We start from the raw sequence: 23,552 nt of genomic DNA, 5'->3' as shown, positions 1-23,552 counted from the left end.
ACATCCTAATGATGTTTATATTTTTGCTGATTTTAAAAGAATGATCTTGAAGAGGATGAATCATGTTTCGAGAAGTATGGTATGGCTACATTTCCAGTCTCTGACAGGTCCCCTCCTAGTGGCAGTGTTAATCGTTGCACACGTCTGGGCCTCTCTACAGATGTGCAAGGCAGAGGCAGATCTTGTCTAACATGGAAGAGGAAGATCTTCAACCACCTCTCCATGCAGCTCAGACTGGCAGTCTGAGATTCAACAATCATTCTCCACACAGTGCCTGCAAGCCTTCCAAAGCACAGGTAGTGTGCTAGGGGCTGGGGATACCCTGAGGAGCAGAAAAGGAAGGCATCCCAACCACGAATCCCAGAGTAAACCCCTGAGCTGGTCTCCGTGGATACGTGCCTCGCCGGTGTTCATTGCTCTTATTTAGTTCTTAAAACCACCACCTTCCAAAGATGATGAAATTGAGGCTCAGAGGTCAACTCTTCTACCTACAGGCACAGAGGTGGCAAGGGCTGCTACCAGACCTGACTGAGTCTGCCTAACTCAGCAGGCCGTGTTCGGTGTCCACTAAAGAGCACTGTCCAATGGAATGCGTGCACACACCAGTACCAACTGTAGAGTTCCTACCTGTACCTTATGTCTGTTGCTGCTGCCGTTGGGGCCAGCTCATCTATGGTTATTACAGTCTCTATGATTGGCATACTCATTCTTAACCTCTTAACTTTCATTCATATTTTTCAACGTGGTGTATAGTGTGGGCATGGATGTTCAGACAAATGTTAGGTGATACCTTGTAACATCTTCTTTTCTCTAGAGTTATAGGCAGGTAAACAGAGCCCGGAGTAGTCTAGCAGTTCCAAGCAGACGATTCCATTTCAAGGAGAAGACACATACTAAATGTTTAGCTGTGTTTGCGCTCTGCTGCCATTGGTGGGAAGGGAAGGGAGTGCTGCTTGCTGAGCCAATACCGCTGCGGTTTTCGTATTAGTTGATCTTGTTATGTAAGTCAAGGGCAGTTGATCGGTGACAGAGAAAACAAGACTGTCATCATCCTGCCCAGCAGCTTCCGGGTGCCAAAGACAAAGACTTGTGAACCCCAATTATCAAGACACTCTTCTTGTGACTTTTTCAGTCCCTCCGAGGCCCAGCCTACATAACACAAAGCAATCTGGACTGAGTAGCAATTTTTGAATTCTTCCTTTGTGGCAGGTGAGGTAGCTCAGTGAGCAATAGAGGCAAGGATCTGGAATTTATGTGGAAAGACAAGAAAGAGAAATGAGCTACAGCAACCTGGGCTGAACCCTACAGTCAGAGAAGGCATTTGCACAATGGCTTGGTATCAACCTTCCAAGGGAAAATGATCTTTAAAATGAAAAGGGTTTCTGAACTGGGCCGCAGGGGGTGGGACTGAATTGCCTGTATCACACACCAGCACCTGAGGTACTTCATGTCTGTCAGGTGACTGGGTTCATAAATGCATGCATGAATTCATAGGTAAGACGTATCAGTGACCTTGCTTGCCTACACAGGCATGATTGGAAACACTCCAATTATTAGTCTTTTCGCATGCTCTCCTTGGCAACAGCTTACGCATAACTGTCCAGTGGAAATTAGCCCTGGAAAGTTGGAGGCCAGAGAGAACTTCCAGCACAAACATGAGAAGAGAGTGGCCGGGACACCTCCGGTTGGCCTGTCACCCTCAGCAGGAGAGAGCATGCGGAGGGATGAAGTGTACGAGGGTCACTGTCTCTGTGGACAGCTGCCTTTGTTGACCTAGTTGACCGTTGAGTGTGCAGCTGATAAGGAACCCGAGGAGGAGGGAGAGCAGGGCATTTTCTTCTCTGACCAGTTACAGATCACAGGTGTAAGAGCAAGAACAAGATGCCCCTCTGCTTCCGTTGTCCTGAGACTCTTGGGAGTGAGAGAGTGGGACCTCAGTGGTCCTGTCAGGATGACGCCACTACGGGTGACTAAGAGCGGGCGTGCTAGCCTTACCCCTTGCTAACCCTACCAGTCTCTTGTGCAACTTGAAATCTGCGAAGAAAGCAAGTAGAGGCTCGAGTCTTGGCAGCACCACAGAGAGAAGATTCGGCTGCTGCACTTCAAGAGTGAGAACGTTTCTCAGCTTAATCGTTTGATTATCCAGTTAAATCTGATAGGCCCTAGACCCTTCCAGCAGTGCCTGGTCCCACTTCACCGCGCCTATCACTGCTCAGCAGCCAGGTACACTCTTTGAAGGGAAATAAAGATTTTTATTGTTGGGCGAGAAACAGCTTGGTTAATGAAGAAAGGCTTTCCTTAAAATTCACATTACTGTCTTCACACACACATATTCAGCAGTCATCTTTATCACGTTTGTCCTGTTGGCTTAAAGGGGGGGAAAAAAAAATCCTCGGCACCCTCGTGAAGAGCCACAGTGCCATCTACCGTCCATATAAGGCAGAGCAGGATGTTAGCTGGGGCAGAGATTGATCTTTCCTGCCTTCTTCCTGCCTTCCTGCCTTCCCTTCCCTTTCTTTCGTTTATTTTTCTGTCTTGTTTTATTTTCTCTATGTAGTCCAAGCTGCCCTGTAACTCAGGTTAGCCTCAAACTCAGAGATCTGCCTGGCTTGGCCTCCCATGTGCTGTAATTAAAGGCACGAGCCTCTACCTTCTGATTCTTTTTATGGTTTTTCAAGACAGGGTTTCTCTGTGTGGCCCTGACTGTCCTGGAACTCTCTTTGTAGACCAGGTGAGCCTTGAACTCTTGAACAGGAGGCAGATCCGCCAGCCTCTGCCTCCGAGTGCTAGGATTAAAGGCGTGTGCTAGCACCGCCAGCAGCAGATGCTGGATCCCTTCAAAAACCTAAGGAAAGCCAGGCGGTGGTGGCACATGCCTTTAATCCCAGCACTCGGGAAGCAGAGGCTGGCGGATCTCTGTGAGTTCGAGGCCAGCCTGGTCTACAAAGGGAGTTCCAGGACAGGCTCCAAAGCTACAGAGAAACTCTGGTTCGAAAAACCAAAAAAAAAAAAAAAAAAAAAAAAAACAAAAAACAAAAAACAAAAACAAAAACAAACAAACAAACAAAAAACCTAAGGAAATAGGAGAAGGGCCACATCAAACAGAAACACCCAGGTTCCTACATAACACAGGAACTCTGCCTATGATTTTTGTGAGTTATGGATAACAGGGTCACCTAAGCCCTCTATTAATCTGTCGTTAATTTTCACATGGATGACATAATTCAAGAGCTGGAAGAAGAGCAAAAATCTAGCGTGCTTTTTCTCAGTATATTGCTGTTACAAGTCTGTTCGTAAGTTATGCTCCGGATGACTAAATATTGACAGATTTAGTAAGAGCTGTCTGGCAGCCATTACATAACCATAGATATATTAAGGTCTTTCTTATGTTTCTTTAGTATTATTATGATTTAAAATTCTCTTTGCTATGGTTACTGCTATCTCTAGGTAAGTTACAATATTATTTAAATCCTCAAAATGTGTTAGAGTTATGGTATTTTCTTGCAAAGTGTACCACCATTGGCCACTTTCACAGAAAATAAGGTCCTTAGGCTAAACTCATATTTAAATTTATAAATGACTATTTTCGGGCTAGAGAGATGGGTCAGCCCTTAGGTTAGGGACCAAAAACAAAAAACAAAAGAACACTAGAGCCGGGTGGTGGTGGCACACGTCTTTAATCCCAGCACTTGGGAGGTAGAGGCAGGCGGATCTCTGGGAGTTTGAGGCCAGGGTCTACATGAGCTAGTTCCGGGACAGGCACCAAAGCTACAGAGAAACCCTGTCTCGAAAAAAAAAAAAAAAAAAACCAAAAAAAAGAACACTAGAAATGACTGTCTTCAGGTAAAAACGCTACTCTAATGATGTTATGAATTTAAAAATAATTTGAGAGCATTGATTCATATTGCTATATTTGTGTTACATTTTCACGCTCATCAAAGTATCCGCCGTATTCTCTGAGGACGAATCAGTGAACTTAATCACAGTTCAGGAAGAGGAATGATTAGTGAAAATGCCTTATTTAAGATTGCAAACACCAACGACATCAATTATTTTTACACAGAAAAACATTTGAAAACGCTAGATCATAAACCACAGATTATGCCTAGGTAAAAGACAAAACTTCAATCCTTTAGCATCAGGCCAAATAAAGTAAAAACGGTAAGTTGTCTATCATTTCTATCCCTGCGTGAAGGACCATTAAACTTCTTCCGGGAGCAGGTCCGGGCCCTAAGCAGGGCTCCAAAGCTGGGCTCCAAAGCTGGGCTCCAAAGCTGGGGCGCTCCCTCTGCTGCTGCAGGAGACTCCGCCCTCCGCCATGAAACCCCGCCCAGCTTCTCCCCGCCCCGCCCCTCCGCCCGAAGATCCCGCCCATCCCTGCCTAAACCCCGCCCAGCTCCTCCCCGCGGCTCCCGCTCAACTCCGCCTCGGCCTCGGTCCCGCCCCTGCGGCTAGACCCCGCCCCCGGCCTCTCCCCTTGCGGCGGGCGGCCAATACGCGTGCGCGAGTGGCGTCACTTCCGCCGACGGGCTCCAGTCTCCGGAAGGAGCCGTAGAATAGTGGCGGCGAATTCTGCGTCGAGTTAGTTGGCTGCTGGAGGAGCTGGCTGAGCCGCGGCGACAATGGTGGAGGTAAAGTAACGCCCGGGAGTCGTTTGTCTCTGGAGCTGTGCTTTGCCCACGGGCGTGCGCGTGCGGGATGCAAGTGCTGGGAGTCTGGGGAGAGGAGCTGTGTAGCCGAGACTGGGGGTCCCGGGATCTCGGGGCGAGAGGAAGGCCCATGGCATCCCGGCTCCGAGGTTCCGTCGGCGGGAAGCCTGAGGAAGAACCTTGCGGTCCGTATGTGTCCCTGGGAGCTGGCGCTGTCCTCGGAGGCTTGGGGTTGCTGATCCAAGCTCTCCTGTCAGTGCGGACTGTTACTTTACCCGAGTAAAGCCCGCCCTGCTTGATTGTGGTTTGTTTTCGCGTCTCCCAAACGTTTCTTAATTTCACCCGCTGCATTCCAGACCACTGCAGTCCTTCTAGTCTGACCCAGCACCTTTTGCTGGGACTGATGAATGAGCTTCAGGCTGGTCTAAGTGCTTGTGTTTAACGAACACACTGAAGGAGTGTCCTTCACTCCTTCACAAGGAGCTGTATTCAGCCTCCCTCACCACAAACGTAAACAAAATGTGAATTGGACCTGCTTTTACTGCTTAAAGCTCCTTTCTGGCCCAGTGTTACTAGAATAAAAATGTAGGTGTGGCAGAGGTCCGAACCTCACCCACCCCTGGGGTGGGAGCTATTGGAGACAGGGTTTCTCTGTGTAACCCAGGCTGTCCTGAAACTCCTTCTGTAGACCAGGCTGGCCTCACCTGCCTCTGCCTCCCGCCCGAGTGGTGGGATTAACAGTGCGCCAGCATAAAAAAGTCTCGTTTTATGCAACAGCCCTCAGTCCCTCAGAGGTCACAACTGTGCTTCCGTTCTGGCATTATCTGAACACCTCTGCATTGGCCTTTCCCTCAGCTTGCAAAGCTCATACCCCTGTTCTGTGTAAGGCTGTCTCCCTCTGCTTAAATATCACCTCAGATAAACCTTTCGTAATTACAGTTAGCAATTTATTTTTTTCCTCTGACTCATCCCGTTGCCCATTTTTATAGAACCTCCCAAAATGTGGAATTATTTTGCTTATTTTTTGTCTGTTTTTTCTTGAGCACACTCCGTGCCAGATAGAGTGCAAGCTCAGTAAATGTGGATTAAACATTACTATCTTAGGTTTCATTCAGTTACTTTACCCAGCGCTCCGGCCAGACAGGAGCTTTGTCATCTTTGCTGTTGACTGCACCACCCAGTTAGATGGTGTGGAGCGTGCATCCTTCTGTGTATTTAACATTGAAGTGTTGATGCGGGTGTGTGGGTCACCTGTGGTTCAGTGTGTGATTTTGGTGGCTTCTTTGCAGGAGGTCCAGAAGCATTCTGTACACACGCTGGTGTTCAGGTCACTGAAGAGGACCCATGACATGTTTGTAGCTGATAATGGAAAACCTGTGCCTTTGGATGAAGAGAGGCAAGTTTTGTTCCTTTTCAGTCGCTGAAGTATTTATATTTTAAGATTGATAGAAGAGTGCAGAGAGAAGGTGGCATTTAAAGTCTAAAAGCGGTGCAGACACTCACAGGCGACTTGGGCAATAGCCAGTGGCTTTCCATCATACTATAAGTAGTTTACTCTCTTTTTTTTCTATTGTTTATCTTTTAGGGTAAAAATCCCATTAGCTGGTCATCATTTAGAAATACCCAGTGTGATGGTTTTAAGGAGAATGGCCCCCATAGGCTCATGTATTTGAATGCTCGGTCTCCAGTTGGTGGAACTGTTTGAGAAGGATCACGAGGTGTGACTTAGTTAGAGGAGGTGTGTCACTGGGGTGGGCTGTGAGATCTCAAAAGCCCACACCATTCCCAGTTAGCCTGCTCCCGTTCCCCCCTTCCCCATGCTTGTGGGTCAGGCATAAGCTATCCACTGCTGCTCCAGCACCCTGCCAGCTCTCTCTTGGTCCCCAGATGAATAGTCAAAGACTCGAGCCCTCTTGAACCATGAGCCCCAAGTTTTATAAGTTACCTCGGCTGTGGTGTTTGTCACAGCAATAGAAAAGTAGGTTGTTTTATTTTTGATGAATCACTTCGTGTGTGCTTTCTGCTCTCAGAGCAGTCCTAGGTGAACTGGAATTGGCCGGTCCCTCTACTCCGTCTTTGCTCCTTACAATAATGAACACTTTTCAGGAGCATATTTTGGTTCTCACCAGCCTGAGTCTGGGATTGTGTTGTGTGCAGTACCCTTCTTTGTCCTTTGCTTTTTCTTTGATTTGCATTTTTATTTAATTTATAAGGTGGATTTTCTTTTTTTTTTTAGTAATGTAAGTATATTTCTCTTTAAAATGCTGTGCTAATTTAGTGCTTTCATTGGGTCTGACATTTTAGTTAACTAGCAAGGGTATTTACCAGACATTTGAAGATTTTTTTTTTTAAAGCTATATTAGTTTGTCTATGCCTTCAGTTCAGTTGGACCGTTAAGGTCTCATCGAAAAATCCTTTATGTTTATTGGGCTGCAAACTACAGTCCTACTTGGATTTAATGGATACTGTATGATATGTTATGAGAAAAAGTAAATATATATGGTATGGAAATGTATTTTGGACTTTTGTACTTGTTAAAATACTATTTAACTTGAAAACACCCTGTATGTGAGCTGGAATAAAGTATTAGCTCATGTGCTCGTTTTCTGGCTATATGAGTATTTCATTGGTGAATATGTTTTCAGTACTTAAGGATGCATTTTGTGTTTTTGATTTTTAAATAGTCACAAGCGGAAGATGGCAATCAAGCTTCGTAATGAGTATGGTCCTGTCTTGCATATGCCCACTTCTAAAGAGAACCTTAAGGAGAAGGGATCTCAGAACGCGGCAGAGTCATATCCCCATAAACAGTATCCTGCCAATCAAGGTGACGTCTCTCAGGCTTATATGTGAACTTTTAAAATAGGAAAAAAAAAGTTTTCTTAGTGCCCCACTAGGGAAGACTGATAACTTGTACAGTGGAAATTTCAGAGTAGTAGCTGAGATTCATCGCTGATGACTTTTTACTAGAAAACAGGATGTAGTAGCAGGGCTCTTAAGAGGTGGACAGGTTACAGTGGAGTCTCCAGGGAAACATTGAGGTTTATTACGAGCCCATGGGGAGGCCATCTGTCTGGTCTGTAATTCAGGAAGATGAAGTTGCAAGGAACAAAGAGCATCTCGTATTCCATGTGAAATTATTTGCCCAGGTAGTTGTCAGTGAATAGGACATCCTGTGTTCTCAGCACGGCTAGACAGAAATGCGTGCTCACTCTTGCTTTGATAGAGCTTATAGGCAAAATGATCACCTCCCTTGATTTCTGCGGCTCCACTTTAGTTTGAGAGGAAAACTGTAGTTAATGTTGATGATACATTTTAAAAGATACTTGAATAAAGATAAATATGCTGGCAATGAATTTATTTCTTTTAGGACAAGATGTTGAATACCTGGTGACAGGTACCCATCCATACCCGCCAGGACCTGGTAGGTGACACCAAGGCTGTACTAGGCCCACACCACTGCCTCTTCTGTTTAGACAAGTGTGTAGGTGCCTGGGTACGCGCATGAGTAGGTGTGGCTGAAACAAGCACATATGCGTGCGCGTGCGTGCGTGCGCGTGTGTGTGCGCGCGTGCGTGCGTGTGTGTGTGTGTGCGTGTGCGAAGTTTATATAACTGCTATTTGCTTGTGAACATAATGTCTGAATCATAGAAAGTTGACTTTATTAAGTAGTTTTGTGTGGCTCTTAATGCCAGCCACTTGTATTCACATCTGAGCTGTGTGTTAACCAGTGTGTATTGTGAGAAAGTTAAAGGTGCAGACAAGCTGAACTGAATCAAGACTACCACGCCATTACTGCTTAGAAACGCCTGTTTCGCTCCAGTTGTGTTTCCAGTGCAGGGGGTTACGGTCGACAGCAGTACTGACAGGACGGCTTTATTTCCACAGGTGTTGCCCTGACTGCCGACACCAAGGTACAGAGAATGCCCAGTGAGTCAGCCGCACAGTCCTTAGCTGTGGCGCTGCCGAATCAGGCCAGGTATGGCTGCTGTGCTGTCACAGAGATTCCCACCATTGCAGTTGTTGCTTGTTAATGTATGTGCATTTGGGAGCCAGCTGCTACCACCAGTGTGCCATTAGAAAGAATCCTGTGTGTGTGTCTCTGTGTCTATGTCTGTCTGTCTGTGTGTGTGTGTGTGTGTGTGTGTGTGTATGTGTGTATGTGTGTACACCACGGTGCTCATGTGGAAGTGAAGGACAGCGTTGGGGAGTTGGTTCTCTTTCTACTGTAGGCAGAGGTTGGAGTCAGGTGACTAAACAAGGCCTTAGCCCACAGTGTAACTCCCTGCTCCTCCCTTTACTTGTGTAGGGTTTCTTACTGCCCTGGGACTCAGCAAGTAGGCTAGCTAGGCTGGCAGGCAGGCAGGCAGCCCTAGTGTGCCTGCCCTGTCCCCAATGTAGGGATCACAAGCACATGTCACCAAGCTTTTTCTTTCTTTCTTTTTTTCTTTAACAACAATTTTGGGAGTTGAATTTAGGTCTCATGTTTGCAGTAGCAAGCACTTTACCAACTGAGTTGTCGCCCAACTGGCTCACAGAAGTCATAAGAGAAAGTTTGTTTGTTCAGAACACATAACTAGAGAGGTGCTGAGTAATTATTTCATGATTTTTCCATTCTGCAGAGCTGATGCAAATCGTACTGGACCTGCTGGGAGTGAGTACCGACACCCAGGAGCTTCTGACCGTTCCCAGCCCACAGCGATGAACTCTGTAAGTCTCCTGGGTCAAAAAACTACAGAATTCTAGCTTTTGGAACATGATTTCCTCCTTTCCTTTATCTTAAAAGTCTTACGTGGATACTGAAGTCAACACTGTCCTGGGATCTATTAATAACATAGCAGCCCAAGATAGTCCTTGGTGTCTCACAGCCCTGAAACAGTGCTGGAGTCCATTTGGCAGAGACCACATTTCAGAGTGGATCTGTGTTCAGAATTTCTGTCTCCTTGGAAGGATAATTTAAGCTTTTTCAAGATAGGGTCTCAGGTAGCCCAGGCTAGCCTTGACCCTGTGTAGCCGAGCTAACCCTGAACTCCAGATCCTGCTACCTTCACCTCCTACAGACTGGAGATTAACCCAAATCTTTCTTGCATGCTAGGCAAGCAATCTCCCAATTAAGCTACATCCCTTGGCCCAGTTTAGACCGCCTAAGGGTAGATTTTATAGCTTTAATACAGTTTTGGAGTAAGGGGGCGATGCTGATGGAGATTCTCTAGGTTGTGCATTCCCTATTTAAATGGCTTGCACTGTGAGTGCTTTGGATTAGATCTTAGATTTTTTTTTGTTTCTTAGAAAACTGACACATGTTTTAAAATTACTTACGTGTGCGTGTTGACACTCCATCTGTGTAAACAAATGCGTTCTGATCACTCTCACCTCCCCCCCTTAGCCCTCCTCCTTCTACAGATTCCTTCTCCACTTCCATATCTCTGTGTTTGTTTAGTGACCCATGGGTTTAACCAGGCTGTGTGCAGACCGTGGGTTTGGAACTGTCCATTTGAGCTTGGCGGGCTCAGCAGTAGGTACACACCTGAAGACAACGACCCCTTCTCTCTTAAAAATCTCAGTAGTTTGTAGTCTCTGTCCACAGCTGATTACTGATGGGCCAGGCTTGTGTAGGCCTGTGTACCCCTCCCTGTCCACAGCTGATGGGCCAGGCTGTAGGCCCAGTGCAGGTTCCTGTGACTGCTGCAAGCGCAGGACTGCAGCTGTGGCGTTAGGCTCAGAAGATGGCATCACTCAGCGCTTCCCTTAACTTTTGTCTCTTCGTTTCTTCCCACTTCCTCTTCCACAGTGTTAGAGGAGATGGTATTAGAGGATTTCCTAGCTGTATGGTTTTGACCAGGTTTATAGTACCATGTATGGGTTCCCTGCTGTGGAACAGGCCTCAAATCCAAGCAAAGAGCAGTTGGTGACTCCTTGAACAGTGATGTCACTAATACACAAATGACCACATCTTGCCTTGCCAGTTGGTACTGAAGTTCATAGGAGTCAGAGCTGGGGAGGATCATTGATCCTTTTCTCCTCTGAGAGCCTGTGCAGAACTTCTGAGAAAGTTGGCTAATTGGGAGAGTTTCCATTTCAGTTCCCAGGTTGTTTTCTCTGTGTCTTACAACCCAGGTGCACGGTGTCTTTAGCTATAAGGCCTCAACGTCTGGTGGGCAATTTATTAGCGTATATATTAGCTATTGTGCACTCAATCTGAAATCTAAGTTAGGCTTGGGTATTGGAGCACTTGCAAGTAAATTTTTGGATTAAGGATGCTGAGCCTTTGTCAGCTAGTATATATTTTAAAATAATATTTAGTTCTATTAGAAAATGGAGCGATTAAGGGAGGTTACCAAGTTTTTGCCGAAAGTTGATCGACAAGTAGTTGGCTCAGTTGAATTTTGAAGTGCACAGAGATATCTGTTCAGAGTACAGGACTCTGTCTGCCTCAGGTGTTTCTACTTTCTTTTTAAAAGTATGGAACATGCAGCATTCGGGTGAAGCTTTATACCTGTTTTTTAAGTTAAGAAAAGGTTTTTTAGGTGTCTTCCTCTTCAGTTAATGGGGGGAAAACACTCTTTCATACATCGCCTTTCAGTTTGTACTTTTGAATTAGTGGCTTAGAACCTTCAATGTGTCAGCCATGGTAGTTGTGTAATCTGACGATTGTCCGTATCTAGATGATCATGGAGGCCGGCAATACCAAGAACTCTGCATTAATGGCTAAAAAAGCCCCTACAATGCCCAAACCCCAGTGGCACCCACCGTGGAAACTCTATAGGGTAAGTGGATCTGCTCTTCCTTCTACCTCGGAGCACATTGAGGGCTTCCCGTCAGCCAGAAGTGAGCTTGGGAATTTAGGGAGTGACCTGAGGGAGGTGGGTTGGGCACCATGCTGAGAGGTCGGGGGCAGTTTCCTGGTGCAGCTACGTGCTGGCTTGTTTTGTTTTTAAATACAGTGCAGTTTAAGGTATTGGTAGACGGTACTAAATGTGGAGAGCAGATAATTAAGAAAGAGAAGCATTTTCTGTGGCAGTGAAGAAGATTCCTTAGAAGCTTTTTGGCCAGTGATCATCCCTGCTGTAATAAATTATAAGATAAAATATGAGCTAGGAAACGGACAGCCAGCATACCTGTTTTTCAGACACCCTGTCCTCCATACTGGTGTGTGGGTCTGATGAGTGTCACAGATGCAGGTTTGAGTATCCACTGCCATAATCACGACACCGCCTCATGGAGCACCGAGTACTATTGTAGTTATACACTCTAGTCCTGGCAACTGCGGATTCGTTTCTCTTATTATACTTGCATCTTTTTATAAAAAAAATTGTGCCATGAAATTGAAAGTATGTAATAGTTGCTTCTTGAAAATAGTGCTCTTCACTCAATGATTTTGAAATAAATTGCACTCCTTTTTCTTGGCTAGTAGTAGACCATTGTATAGATGGACCTCGGTTTTGTATTCATTCTCTCATTGAAAAGAAGTTCATTTTCTCACTCTGAATTATATAACTGTCAATTTTTATAGAGCCGTAGTTTGAAGATGATGCAGGGTGTTAAAATTGGGTGCCTTTTAAATATCGTATGTATGCGTCTGCTCACTTCCCTTTCTGTTCCAGGTTATCAGTGGGCATCTTGGCTGGGTTCGGTGCATTGCTGTGGAACCTGGCAATCAGTGGTTCGTTACTGGCTCTGCCGACAGAACTATAAAGGTAATAAGGAAGGTGCTGGGTCTGTTCTTAGGTTACTTCCTAGGAGGAATTGATGCTGTAGGTTCTTTTTGAGATTGCTGCGTGCAATGCCTGTTTGCAAAGTGACATTCAAACTTACCTTGTAAACATGTTAATGGCCTACTGTTAATTCTATGAACGGAGTTTTCATCCTGTGATTGCAAAATGGAGACATACTTCTGAGGAGATGTAGGGGAAGTACTCTGAGAGCCTAGACTGTACACGGCATGCACTTTTAGACCCTCACGCGCGTGCATTTTAGTATGTCTGTGTTGGTCTATGTTGATGTGCCGGTGTATGTATGAGTTGGCTCTGTTTTATTCCCTTTGGTGTTGTATTTTTGAGACGGGGCCTCTGTGTGTAGCCCTGGCTATCTTGGAATGAGCTCTGTAGACCAGGCTGACCTCAAACCCACAGAGATCCACCTGCTTCTGCTTCTCTCGTGCTGGAATTAAAGGTGTGTGTCACTATGCCTGGCAAAAATCCTCTTTTTTTTTTTTTTTTAAATTTGAGTCTTGTTTTTCTCACATAGCATTGTCTTAAAGATACATTTTTTTTAAAAAAAAAGATTTACTTATTTAATTTATTATATATGCAATGTTCTGCCTGCATGTGTCCCTGCAGGCCAGAAGCTGGCACCAGATCTTATTACATGTGGTTGCTGGGAACTGAACCTCTGAGCCATCTCTCCAGCCACTTAAAGATCCATTCTTTAGAAAAGTTCAGTATTTTAAATGGGTAGACGGTGCAGGTAATTCTATAACCTGCTTCTTACTGTTCAACATTAAAATTTTTAGTTTTGATGGTTTTTATTGTGATAAGCTGTATTTCTGTTTTAATAGATTGTCATAACTACACGTTAGCCCGAATGGTACAGAAAGCGCAAATTTCTTTGCAAAGTTAGTGAGCTGGTAGTTGGGCCATTGTGCTGACCACACAGCCGTCAGAGGGTGCATTGGGACTGAATGCAGACATGTAGTGAAGGTGGGCATTTTCATTGTTGGTTCTTTTCTGGGTTCAGCTGTGCCCTTGGGTACTGTGTTGTTGGTATTTTCATCATCAGTAAGCCTTATGCATTGGGGGTATCAACCTTGTCGCTGCCTGCAAACTCTTACCCAGTCTGAATGTGCGCTTTTTCCTGCTGTTGTTTGGAGAGGAATCAGTGTAAACCGTCTTAGTTTTTATGTGTATACAGTTACTGTTATGTCACTGTTTGGAATTTTGGTAGGAGGTAACCAGCGTAAAGCAAAACAATTATTTGATTTCAGATTTGGGACTTGGCTAGTGGCAAATTGAAGCTGTCCTTGACTGGGCACATCAGCACGGTGCGTGGTGTGATCGTGAGCACGAGGAGCCCCTACTTGTTCTCTTGTGGGGAAGACAAGCAAGTGAAGTGCTGGGATCTCGAGTACAACAAGGTTATACGGCACTATCATGGCCATCTGAGTGCAGTGTATGGTCTGGATTTGCATCCAACAATCGACGTCCTGGTGACTTGTAGTCGAGATTCAACTGCACGGGTGAGTGAGCTGTCGCCGTGTGCTTGTCCTCTCACATGCACGGGTGAGTGAGCTGTCGCCGTGTGCTTGTCTTCTCACATGCACGGGTGAGTGAGCTGTCGCTGTGTGCATGTCCTCTCACATGCACGGGTGAGTGAGCTGTCGCTGTGTGCATGTCCTCTCACATGCACGGGTGAGTGAGCTGTCGCCGTGTGCTTGTCTGTCCTCTCACATGCACGGGTAAGTGAGCTGTCGCCGTGTGCTTGTCCTCTCACATGCGCGGGTGCGTGAGCTGTCGCCGTGTGCTTGTCCTCTCACATGCACGGGTGATCACATGCGCGGGTGCGTGAGCTGTTGCCGTGTGCTTGTCCTCTCACATGCACGGGTGATCACATGCACGGGTGAGTGAGCTGTCGCTGTGTGCTTGTCCTCTCACATGCACGGGTGAGTGAGCTGTCGCCCTGTGCTTGTCCTCTCACATGCACGGGTGAGTGAGCTGTCGCCGTGTGCTTGTCTGTCCTCTCACATGCACGGGTGAGTGAGCTGTCGCCCTGTGCTTGTCCTCTCACATGCGCGGGTGCATGAGCTGTCGCCGTGTGCTTGTCCTCTCACATGCACGGGTGATCACATGCGCGGGTGCGTGAGCTGTCGCCGTGTGCTTGTCCTCTCACATGCACGGGTGATCACATGCACGGGTGAGTGAGCTGTCGCTGTGTGCTTGTCCTCTCACATGCACGGGTGAGTGAGCTGTCGCCGTGTGCTTCTCACATGCACGGGTGAGTGAGCTGTCGCTGTGTGCTTGTCCTCTCACATGCACGGGTGAGTGAGCTGTCGCCGTGTGCTTCTCACATGCACGGGTGAGTGAGCTGTCCGTGTGCTTCTCACATGCACGGGTGAGTGAGCTGTCGCTGTGTGCTTGTCCTCTCACAGGCAAACGTGTTGTTTTCCATAAAGAACAATGGAGTCTATTCTCTCTCAGGATTCACGACTTCTGTGTTTGCTCCATGTCACACTTCAGTCCTGTGTTTCCTGTTGTTAATGTCCTGCCCCCACATTGTGACAGCTTCGCATTCTTAGCCTGTGGTTCCCAACCTGTGGGTCGTCACCCCTTCGGGGTTAACCAGCCCTTTCATAGGGCTCACTTAAGACCATCCTGCTTATCAAATATTTACATTATGATTTATAATAGCAAAATTATGGTTATGAAGTAGCAACAAAAATCATTTTATGTTTAGGGGTCAGCACAACATGAGGAGCTGTGTTAAAGGGCTGCAGCATTGGGAAGGTTGAGGACTACGGCCCTGGGCTTTCACAGAGGTCTTCCACTAGCCGTTTAATTCTCTGATAGATCAGTATCCGATCTTTGAACTTCCGTCTCCTGGGCCTCTGTCTCCCCAAACAGGATCATTGTCCTCGTTTGTGCGTTCTCTTCGTTGTCTCCAGACGGCTGCTCCGGCAGACGTGGAGCGCTCAGGTGTCCTGTTTCAGAGCTCTCTGCTTGTGTTTTCACAGATTTGGGACGTGAGGACCAAAGCCAGTGTGCACACGTTGTCCGGACACACAAATGCAGTTGCTACCGTGAGATGCCAGGCTGCAGAACCACAGATTATAACCGGTATGCTGTGCTTCTCTGCCCTACCCCTTCATCCGGATGCCCTGCGTTCTGCGCCTGCGCTGTTGCCCCCAACCCCCAGTCCGCTCCTGCGCTGTCGCTCCCCACCCTCCCTCTGCTGTGCTCTAGTGTCTCTTTGTATTTAGTCATGGCGTTTGAAGTTTAGGGTTGCAAGGTTTTTTTCTTGTGCTTTTTATGTATCATAGGATGTGTTAGATATTGTAAAGCTATCTAGAAACTGCTATTAGATATAGGCACTTGTCAATCTAGAGTATCATGACTCTCGTTCTAGGGGGTTAAAGTTAGAAAACGCCGTGCCCCCAATACCTTCAGAACAGGCGTGAGTCTTACTTGAACGACAGCGGGACTTTACTAAGACCGCAGATTAATTCTTTCACTTGATTTTGTTACCTAGAGGTACTAAGACACAAGATCCAGGCTCCCCCCGGTCGCTGGAGGATAAAATGCAGATTGCTTTGATTTGCTGTTTATATTTTTTGATAGTGGATCGGGTATTTTATTTATTTTTTTACTTTTAAATTTTTATGTGTGTTTGGCCTGAGTGTATGTTTGTACATTACGCGTGTGCCTGCTCCCCACACCAGACAGAAGAGGTCAGGTTCCCTGGAGCTGAGTTACAGGGTTGTGCAGCACTGTGTGGGTGCTGAGAAGCAAATCCAGGAAGAACTGCTCTTACCCACCGGGCTTTCTCACTGGTGCTTCAGCCGGGCATCTTCAGAAGAGCTGGGTTTAAAATGAAACTGCACGTTTAGAACTCTGAGGGATTCCTCACGGTATCATGTGTACAGAGGAGCACGTCGTGTTTACCGTGTTCTAACTTGTGGATTCTGCCCATGTCTCTCTCTGTGTGCGTGTCTTTTCATTACAGGGAGTCACGATACCACAATACGATTATGGGATCTGGTGGCTGGGAAGACAAGAGTGACATTGACGAATCATAAGAAATCTGTCAGGGCTGTGGTCTTACATCCACGACAGTAAGTGCGTTTGCTAATCGGCTTTTCTGTCTCTGTCTCAGTGGAACTCCAACACCAGGACTGCGAGCAGTCTTGCAGCCCATGCTGCTTTCGGACAGACTTCCTTTAATTTTCTGTCTGCCGCTGCTGTGCTTCATGCTCTGTGGAATCAAGGAGGCAGTCCTTCCTTATATAGCCTGAGTCATGTGAGACCTGCACGGCAGAAGGGGGTGGTCCCAGCTAAGTACATTTGGGACATGTGGGGTATTGGACATGCTCTTTACCCATCGTAGACTGGGGCATATACATTGTTCTGTGACATCTGAGACAGACACAGAGTAGTTTCGTCCTTGAGGAGGAAGCTAATGTACGGGGGGGTGGGGGGGATGGAAGAGGAGCACAAGTCACAGCTGGTCCTCAGGTCAGGCCACCCCGACTCACCTCGCTGGGCCCTCCCCATTACTGTCTCTTGTTTTCTTCCTTTCCTTCCTCTCTCTCAAGCCTCCCTCTCTTTCCTTCTCTCCCTTTCTCCAAAATTGCCATAGGGTTTTTTGCCCATTGGATGTGCACATTTGTTATGCTAAGTCAGCGTAGAACGCTGAAGAAATGAAAGCATAGCCGGGCGGTGGTGGCGCACGCCTTTAATCCCAGCACTCGGGAGGCAGAGGCAGGCGGATCTCTGTGAGTTCGAGACCAGCCTGGTCTACAAGAGCTAGTTCCAGGACAGGCTCCAAAACCACAGAGAAACCCTGTCTCGAAAAACCAAAAAAAAAAAAAAAAGAAATGAAAGCATTACTCTGGAATTTCAAATGCCTTCCACTGTTTGAGAGGCTGCTGGGCCTTGATATTGCTGAGCAGAGACATTGATGACTTTGCGCTTAAGTTGTCTCTGTCTGGGAGATTTTGTAATGCGGTGGACTTTCCCATGAACTCCTGTCAATCTTTATTCCAGTTACACATTTGCATCTGGGTCTCCAGATAACATAAAGCAGTGGAAGTTCCCTGACGGAGGCTTCATTCAGAATCTCTCCGGTCATAACGCCATCATCAACACGCTGGCAGTCAATGCCGATGGGGTGCTTGTGTCTGGAGGTACGCAGGGTTCTCTGGTGTGTTGTTCGTCCTTCTGTTGAAGTGGGGGAGCTAGCGTAGTTCCTACAGCATCACAGCTGTGTTGTGATGGTGCTCACTTGACGGGGTCTATGTGCATGTTCATGATGTCTTGATAACCCATGCAGCATGTTGTATCATTAGTCCTCTTGGAATTCACGTGTGCTGAAGGTAGGGGTTTATGCTAGGAATTGTCCCGTGTTTGGTTGGATTTCAAATGTTATGAATTAAACACAAATGAAAGTAGCTAAAACCTTATTAGGGAATTTGAGTGAGTGTGTGTGTGTGTTCTGTCTTTGTAGCGCTGATGTGATGTTTAGCTCCTGGGTCACCTGAGCTGTTGAAGGGATAGAATCCTAACCACGCCTTTCCTTCGCAGCTGACAATGGCACCATGCACCTTTGGGACTGGAGAACTGGCTATAACTTTCAGCGGGTCCATGCAGCCGTCCAGCCTGGGTCTTTGGACAGTGAGTCGGGAATATTTGCTTGTGTGTTTGATCAGTCAGAAAGCCGGTTGCTAACAGCAGAAGCTGACAAAACTATTAAAGTTTACAGAGAGGACGAGACTGCGGTAAGTGCTGCTCTCCATGTATGCTTCTTGCTTTAGATTTCATTTAACTGTGTGCTTTGTAGAGACAGGGCTTCACATTGTGTCTCTGGCTGGCTTGTAACTCACTTTGTAGCTCAAGCTGACCTTAGGATTAAAGCAGACTCCTGCCTCTGCCTCCCCAGTCAGGGACTGGGCATGAGCAAGCACCCAGCTTTTTACACGCCTTTAAAGTAAGAGCTGCCACGCCAGTTTAGCGGGGCTTCTCACTTGATTGCAGAAAGAGAAGGACTCTTTACAGTCCTGAGGGATTTGTCATCTGCAGTGGTCATCTTGGCTTCTGTGTGATTCAGTGATGCTGGTGGCTCCATTGTTACATTACCTTTAGACCCAGTTTTTTGTCAGTGCAGTTACTGGGAAAACGATACATTTTAGTAGCAAATAGTAGACTTCTGTGGAAATGAAATCTGGAACCACAGCCTGGGTGGTGGTGTAATATCTGAACAGAAATCTGACTTTGAACGTTATTAGACTGGATAATGCCAGAAGTTGGTCAGATGGTTTTAAAATCCTCAGGATCCATTAAACATGTCCTGCCAAGCAGTGTGATTTAGCAAAGACAAGGCCTTCTTGTGGGAAGGAAACAAACTGATAAAGTAACACTGTGTTTACTGTTCTGTTTTTAGACGGAAGAGACTCACCCAGTCAGCTGGAAACCAGAGATTATCAAGAGGAAGAGATTTTAGTGGGCACCGTCTTCATGGCTGTCCCCCTGTTCCTAGCTTGGAGTTGATGCGGAAGTCACTGCTGCTTTGTACTTTACAATAAACTGCTCCCTGTGCCCATCAGCGGTGTTTATTTCTAAAGCAGACAGCCAAGTGCAGTGCAGCCATCAAGAACGATGGCTCACCGTGTGCAGTCAGGAATGAGTCCAAGTGAAGCTGCCCTGGATTTGGGCAGTTTCAAGTTCTGAGGTCACATCCTGCGTGCTGTCGTTGGGTGTAGTAGTTTTCCAGGCTGATGGAAACTCCTGGAATCCTTTGTCCTCTTTCCTTTCTAGGAAGAATCTGACATGTGCACCCGCGTGCACTGCACACTTGCTCTCTGGTCCTTTACACTAACCCAAGGTCCTGTCCACACGGGACGAGTGCGCTAGGATTGTGTTCCGACATTTCTCAGTAGTCTCTGGAAGGAAACACTAGATCATTAGATTGCTTATGTAAAATGTACAAGCATTTTTGTAAGCTAGTCATACTCAGAATTAATGAAGTCGCGTCAGATTGATGGCAATGGCTTTGTGAGGTGAGGTAGTGGATTACAGGAGAATATTTAGTCTGCTTTATATATTTTGATTATCTTCAATTCTTAATGCATGTATTTTAGAAACCAATACTAGGAAGAAAATTAGCATCCTGGAGAAGCTAACGTGTCTCAGAAGAAAGCAAAATCAGTGATACCTAGTCGCTGTCTTAGGATTTCTGTGCTGTGATGAACACCATGACCAGAGAGCAAGTTGGGGAGGAAAGGGTTTATTTGGCTTACACTTCCATCCCTGAAGGGACAGGGGCCTGGAGGCGGGAGCTGTTCCAGAGGGTATGGGAAACGCTGCTCATTGGGGCTTGCTCAGCCTGCTTTTTATAGACAACCAGGACCACCACCCCAGGTAAAGCCCACACACAGCAGGCCAGGGTCTCTCCCATCTGTCACTAATTAGGAAATGTATCCTACAACCAGATCTTATGTGGCCATAGTTTTTCAGTTGAGGTTCTCTTCTTTCAGATAATTGTAGCTTGTGTCACGTTGACATGAAACTAGTCAGCACAGTCCCTAAATGATGTTTGTACAAGAAGGTGGGTGTGTCCCTTCCATCCTGCCCAGTAAGGTTTCAGATGGTGTGTTGACGCCGGTATTCACTGAAGGAGCACTTTTAGAAGTAAGCCTTGTGCTGTCCTGTGTTATGTGGCAAAGGTTTTCACAAACTGTTCTCTCTAGTATTTGATCATGAAACAAAAGCATTCAGAAAAGGTTCCCCCAAGCTGGAAGGCAGAATGGGGGTGCGTGACTGAGAACTGCTGTACACAGATGGCAGATACTGAGCCACCAGCCCCCGTTGTGTAAGCCGGTCCAGTGATCCCTGTGACTCGTGTTCTCCACTGGCTGCTTCTCTAGAGACCCTGCGTGAAGACGGATGTTCTGCATTTCGTTTGCTTAATCTGAACTGTACTTGGAACTGCCACCGAGGTTCATCTCCAGACGGGAAAGAGGAGAGAAAAGGAGGGTAGTTGTGCGGTATCTGAGAAGTATTTGCTTACTATTTTTATTGTGTATGTGTGTGCACCCATGACACAGTATACCTGTGGAGGCCAAAGGACAACTCCTCCCGCCCCTGGATATTATCAGAATGGAACCTAGTCCCCAGGCCTGTCTGGCACGCATATTGGCCATCCCTTGTAGATGGAGTTTCTCTATGTCTTGGCAACTGCTCCCAAATAACCATACTGAGACTTATTAATTATAAATGCTCAGCCAATAGCTCAGTTTTGTTACCAGCTAACTCTTACATTTTAAATTAACCCACATTTCTTATCAACACCCTGCCATATGGCTTGGTACCTTTTCTCAGTCTGTCAAGTCCATCTCCTCTCCACATCCCCTCACCGTTCTCAGAATCTTGCCTTCTTCAAGCTCTCCTTTGTCTATAAGTCCTCCTAACCTCGATCTGCCCAGCTATTGGCCAATCAGCTTGTTTATTAAACCAACCACAGTGACATTTCTTTCCATTCCACAATCCCTCCCATGCCCCCACCAACCACTAATCTGTGTTTGTCACCCATAGATGTAGTAGGATGCCGCTTGTTCATCCCGGCCGCCTAGAACCAAAATAACCACACAGAAACTATATTAATTAAATCACTGCTTGGCTCATTAGCTTCTTACGTATTAATTTAACCCATTTCTAGTAATCTGTATATCACCACGTGACTGTGACTTACCAGGTAATGTTCTGGTATCTGTCTCCGGTGGGGCTACATAGCATCTCCCTGTCTCCGTCTTTCTTTCTCCCAGCATTCAGTTTAGTTTTCCCCACCTAGCTCTGTTCTACCCTATCAGTCCAAGCCAGTTTCTTTATTAACCAATGGTATTCACAGCATACAGAGGGGAATCCCATATCACATGGATATGTTGGTTCTGGCATCTCCATGAAGTGGACTCATGAATATAGTCTTTCTTTTCTGCCTTCTTCCCCTTGGACGGTATTTTCAAGGTTCATCGTGGAGTTGACTGAGGTTTCTGTTCCGCCTGGTTCCCACAGTCATTAAGTCTCAAAGAATTCAAACAGAGGCCTACATTAATTATAAACTGATTGGCCTATCAGCTCAGGCTTCTTATTAATTAATTCTTACATCTTACATTAACCCATTATTCTTATCTGTTAGCCACGTGGCTTGATACCTTTCTTGACTAGGCAGTCATATCTTGCTATCTTGCTTCCTCTCTGGCTGGGTCACAACTGTAGACTGAAACTTCCCTCTTCCTACACTTGCCCCACCTTTACTTCCTGCCTGGTCACCCCGCCTATACTACCTGCCTGGCTACTGGCCAATCAGTGTTTTATTAAAAATAATAAAAAGTGACAGGATAAAACCATTGTCCCACAGCATTTCTTCCCCCCATTTTTTAAATAAGAACTCTGAATCTAATATCCTTTGTTTATCTTTTCTTCTAACCATTATCCATAACAACTTGTAACCAACATTCTAAACAAAGGAAAATATCCATAGTCCGTTTTTTTTTTTTTTTGGCAATGTAGGCGCAGTTTTCTAGGCTACTTCCTGCTGATTGAGAGTGCTGATAATCTTACAGGGACCTAAAGAAAATTTAGAATTGTGGTCAAGTCCTGGTTGGAAAATTTTGTGAGGCTTGATCGTTTCAGGCAGCAGTCTTGAATCAGTTCTGGATGTAGAACTCAGACATCTGGGCTGTCGGCTCCTAGCAGAGATTTCTTAGAGGGTCTTCCTTGATCAATCCTTATTTTTCTTAACCCAGAATGAATCCAAAGCCTCTCGTTGCTTGTGGAAATAAAAGCAAGATCTCTTCTTCAAAGTGACATACTTTTGACTTCAATTTTGAAGTCAGTATTTTCAAAATACCTATCTTAGATTAATTCAGCAGTATTTATAAACAAATACCTTTTAGCAGCTGTTGCTTCTTCCTCAGTATTCAAAAAATTCAAAGAGAACATAATAACATATGTTATCCAGACTTTCTGTGTATTTTTCATCTTTATGTGTCTTTATTTTAACCTCTATTTCTTTTTTTATTATTTTTAATTTTTGGCTTTTTTGAGACAGGGCTTCTCCGTGTATTTTTGGCTGTCCTTGAACTCACAGAGATCTGTAGCCTCTGCCTCCCAGGTGCTGGGATTAAAGGTGTGTGCCACCACGCCTTGAACTCTGCCTCCCAGTTGCTGGGATTAAAGGTGTGTGCCACCACACCCAACTCACAGAGGTCTCTCTGCCTCTGTCTCTCAGGTGCTGGGATTAAAGTGTGCCACCACACCCAACTACTCTCTTCCTTTCTTTTTTATTTTAAGGAATTTAACCTTTTTTCTTCTTCTTTTTTTTTAATGTCTAGAATTAGTTCCCAAGCTCTCTCAGGCTTTATGTGGATGCAGTTGTCCACGTGGGCACCATTTGTTGACTGAGGTTTCTGTCCTGCCTGGCTCCCACAGTCATTAAGTCCCAAAGAAATCACACAGAGGCCTACATTAATTATAAACTGATTGGCCTATTAGCTCAGGCTTCTTATTAATTAATTCTTACATCTTACATTAACCCATTATTCTTATCTGTGTTAGCCACGTGGCTTGGTTCCTTTTTCGGTGGCGAGGCAGTCACATCTTGTTATTTTGCTTCCTCCCTGGCTGGGTCACTACTGTAGACTGAAACTTCCCTCTTCCTATACTTGCCCCACCTCTACTTCCTGCCTGGCTACTGGCCAATCAACATTTTATTAAAAATAATACAAGTGACAGGATAAAAGACCATTGTCCCACAGCAATGGAGTGCTCCTTTTTGAGGCTAAACACTATTCCCTTGTGTGACTTGTGCTTCTTCACCCAGTATTTGACAGATCTTTTTGAGTGACTAGACCTTTATACATTAAAATAAACCACATAATAAACTCTGCTAGTTGGCTTCTGATGCATTTAGAAGAAAGACCCTAAGCTATTTAGCCCTCCTAACTTGTTAAGCAAGTCAAATACCCACTAGCAAGAGACTGAGCCACTCTCATGTTCTGTGTTGTAAAGGACAGGCATTGTTTCCCCTCGGTTTTTCAGAAATTAAGAAATAAAGTTGTCAAATACATAATACATTTTTAGGAAATGGGCAAAAGCTTGGGGTTACACAAAGGGCACATTGTATCCAAATACCACTCAT

At 45.8% G+C, this 23,552-nt stretch overlaps 1 protein-coding gene across 1 annotated transcript; it reads left to right on the top strand.

The window, feature by feature from the left end:
• The first annotated feature begins 4,526 nt into the window (after positions 1 to 4,526).
• On the top strand, positions 4,527 to 18,959 carry Plrg1 (pleiotropic regulator 1). Its single transcript, XM_041659177.1, has 14 exons — positions 4,527 to 4,631; positions 5,939 to 6,045; positions 7,334 to 7,476; positions 8,020 to 8,073; positions 8,538 to 8,628; positions 9,272 to 9,359; positions 11,315 to 11,416; positions 12,254 to 12,346; positions 13,633 to 13,884; positions 15,376 to 15,478; positions 16,365 to 16,473; positions 17,405 to 17,544; positions 17,942 to 18,135; positions 18,798 to 18,959. Exons 1-14 carry the CDS (start codon positions 4,623 to 4,625, stop codon positions 18,855 to 18,857), a joined length of 1,545 nt encoding a protein of 514 aa, XP_041515111.1. The 5' UTR covers positions 4,527 to 4,622; the 3' UTR covers positions 18,858 to 18,959.
• Positions 18,960 to 23,552: the final 4,593 nt, after the last annotated feature.

The sequence above is a fragment of the Microtus oregoni genome, unplaced genomic scaffold (genome assembly GCF_018167655.1).
Source record: "Microtus oregoni isolate MIOR12 unplaced genomic scaffold, Mior012 000010F_ref0000083, whole genome shotgun sequence".
Lineage (NCBI taxonomy): Eukaryota > Metazoa > Chordata > Mammalia > Rodentia > Cricetidae > Microtus > Microtus oregoni.
Note: the sequence above shows the minus strand (reverse complement) of the source record. Positions and strands in the feature narration are given on the sequence as shown.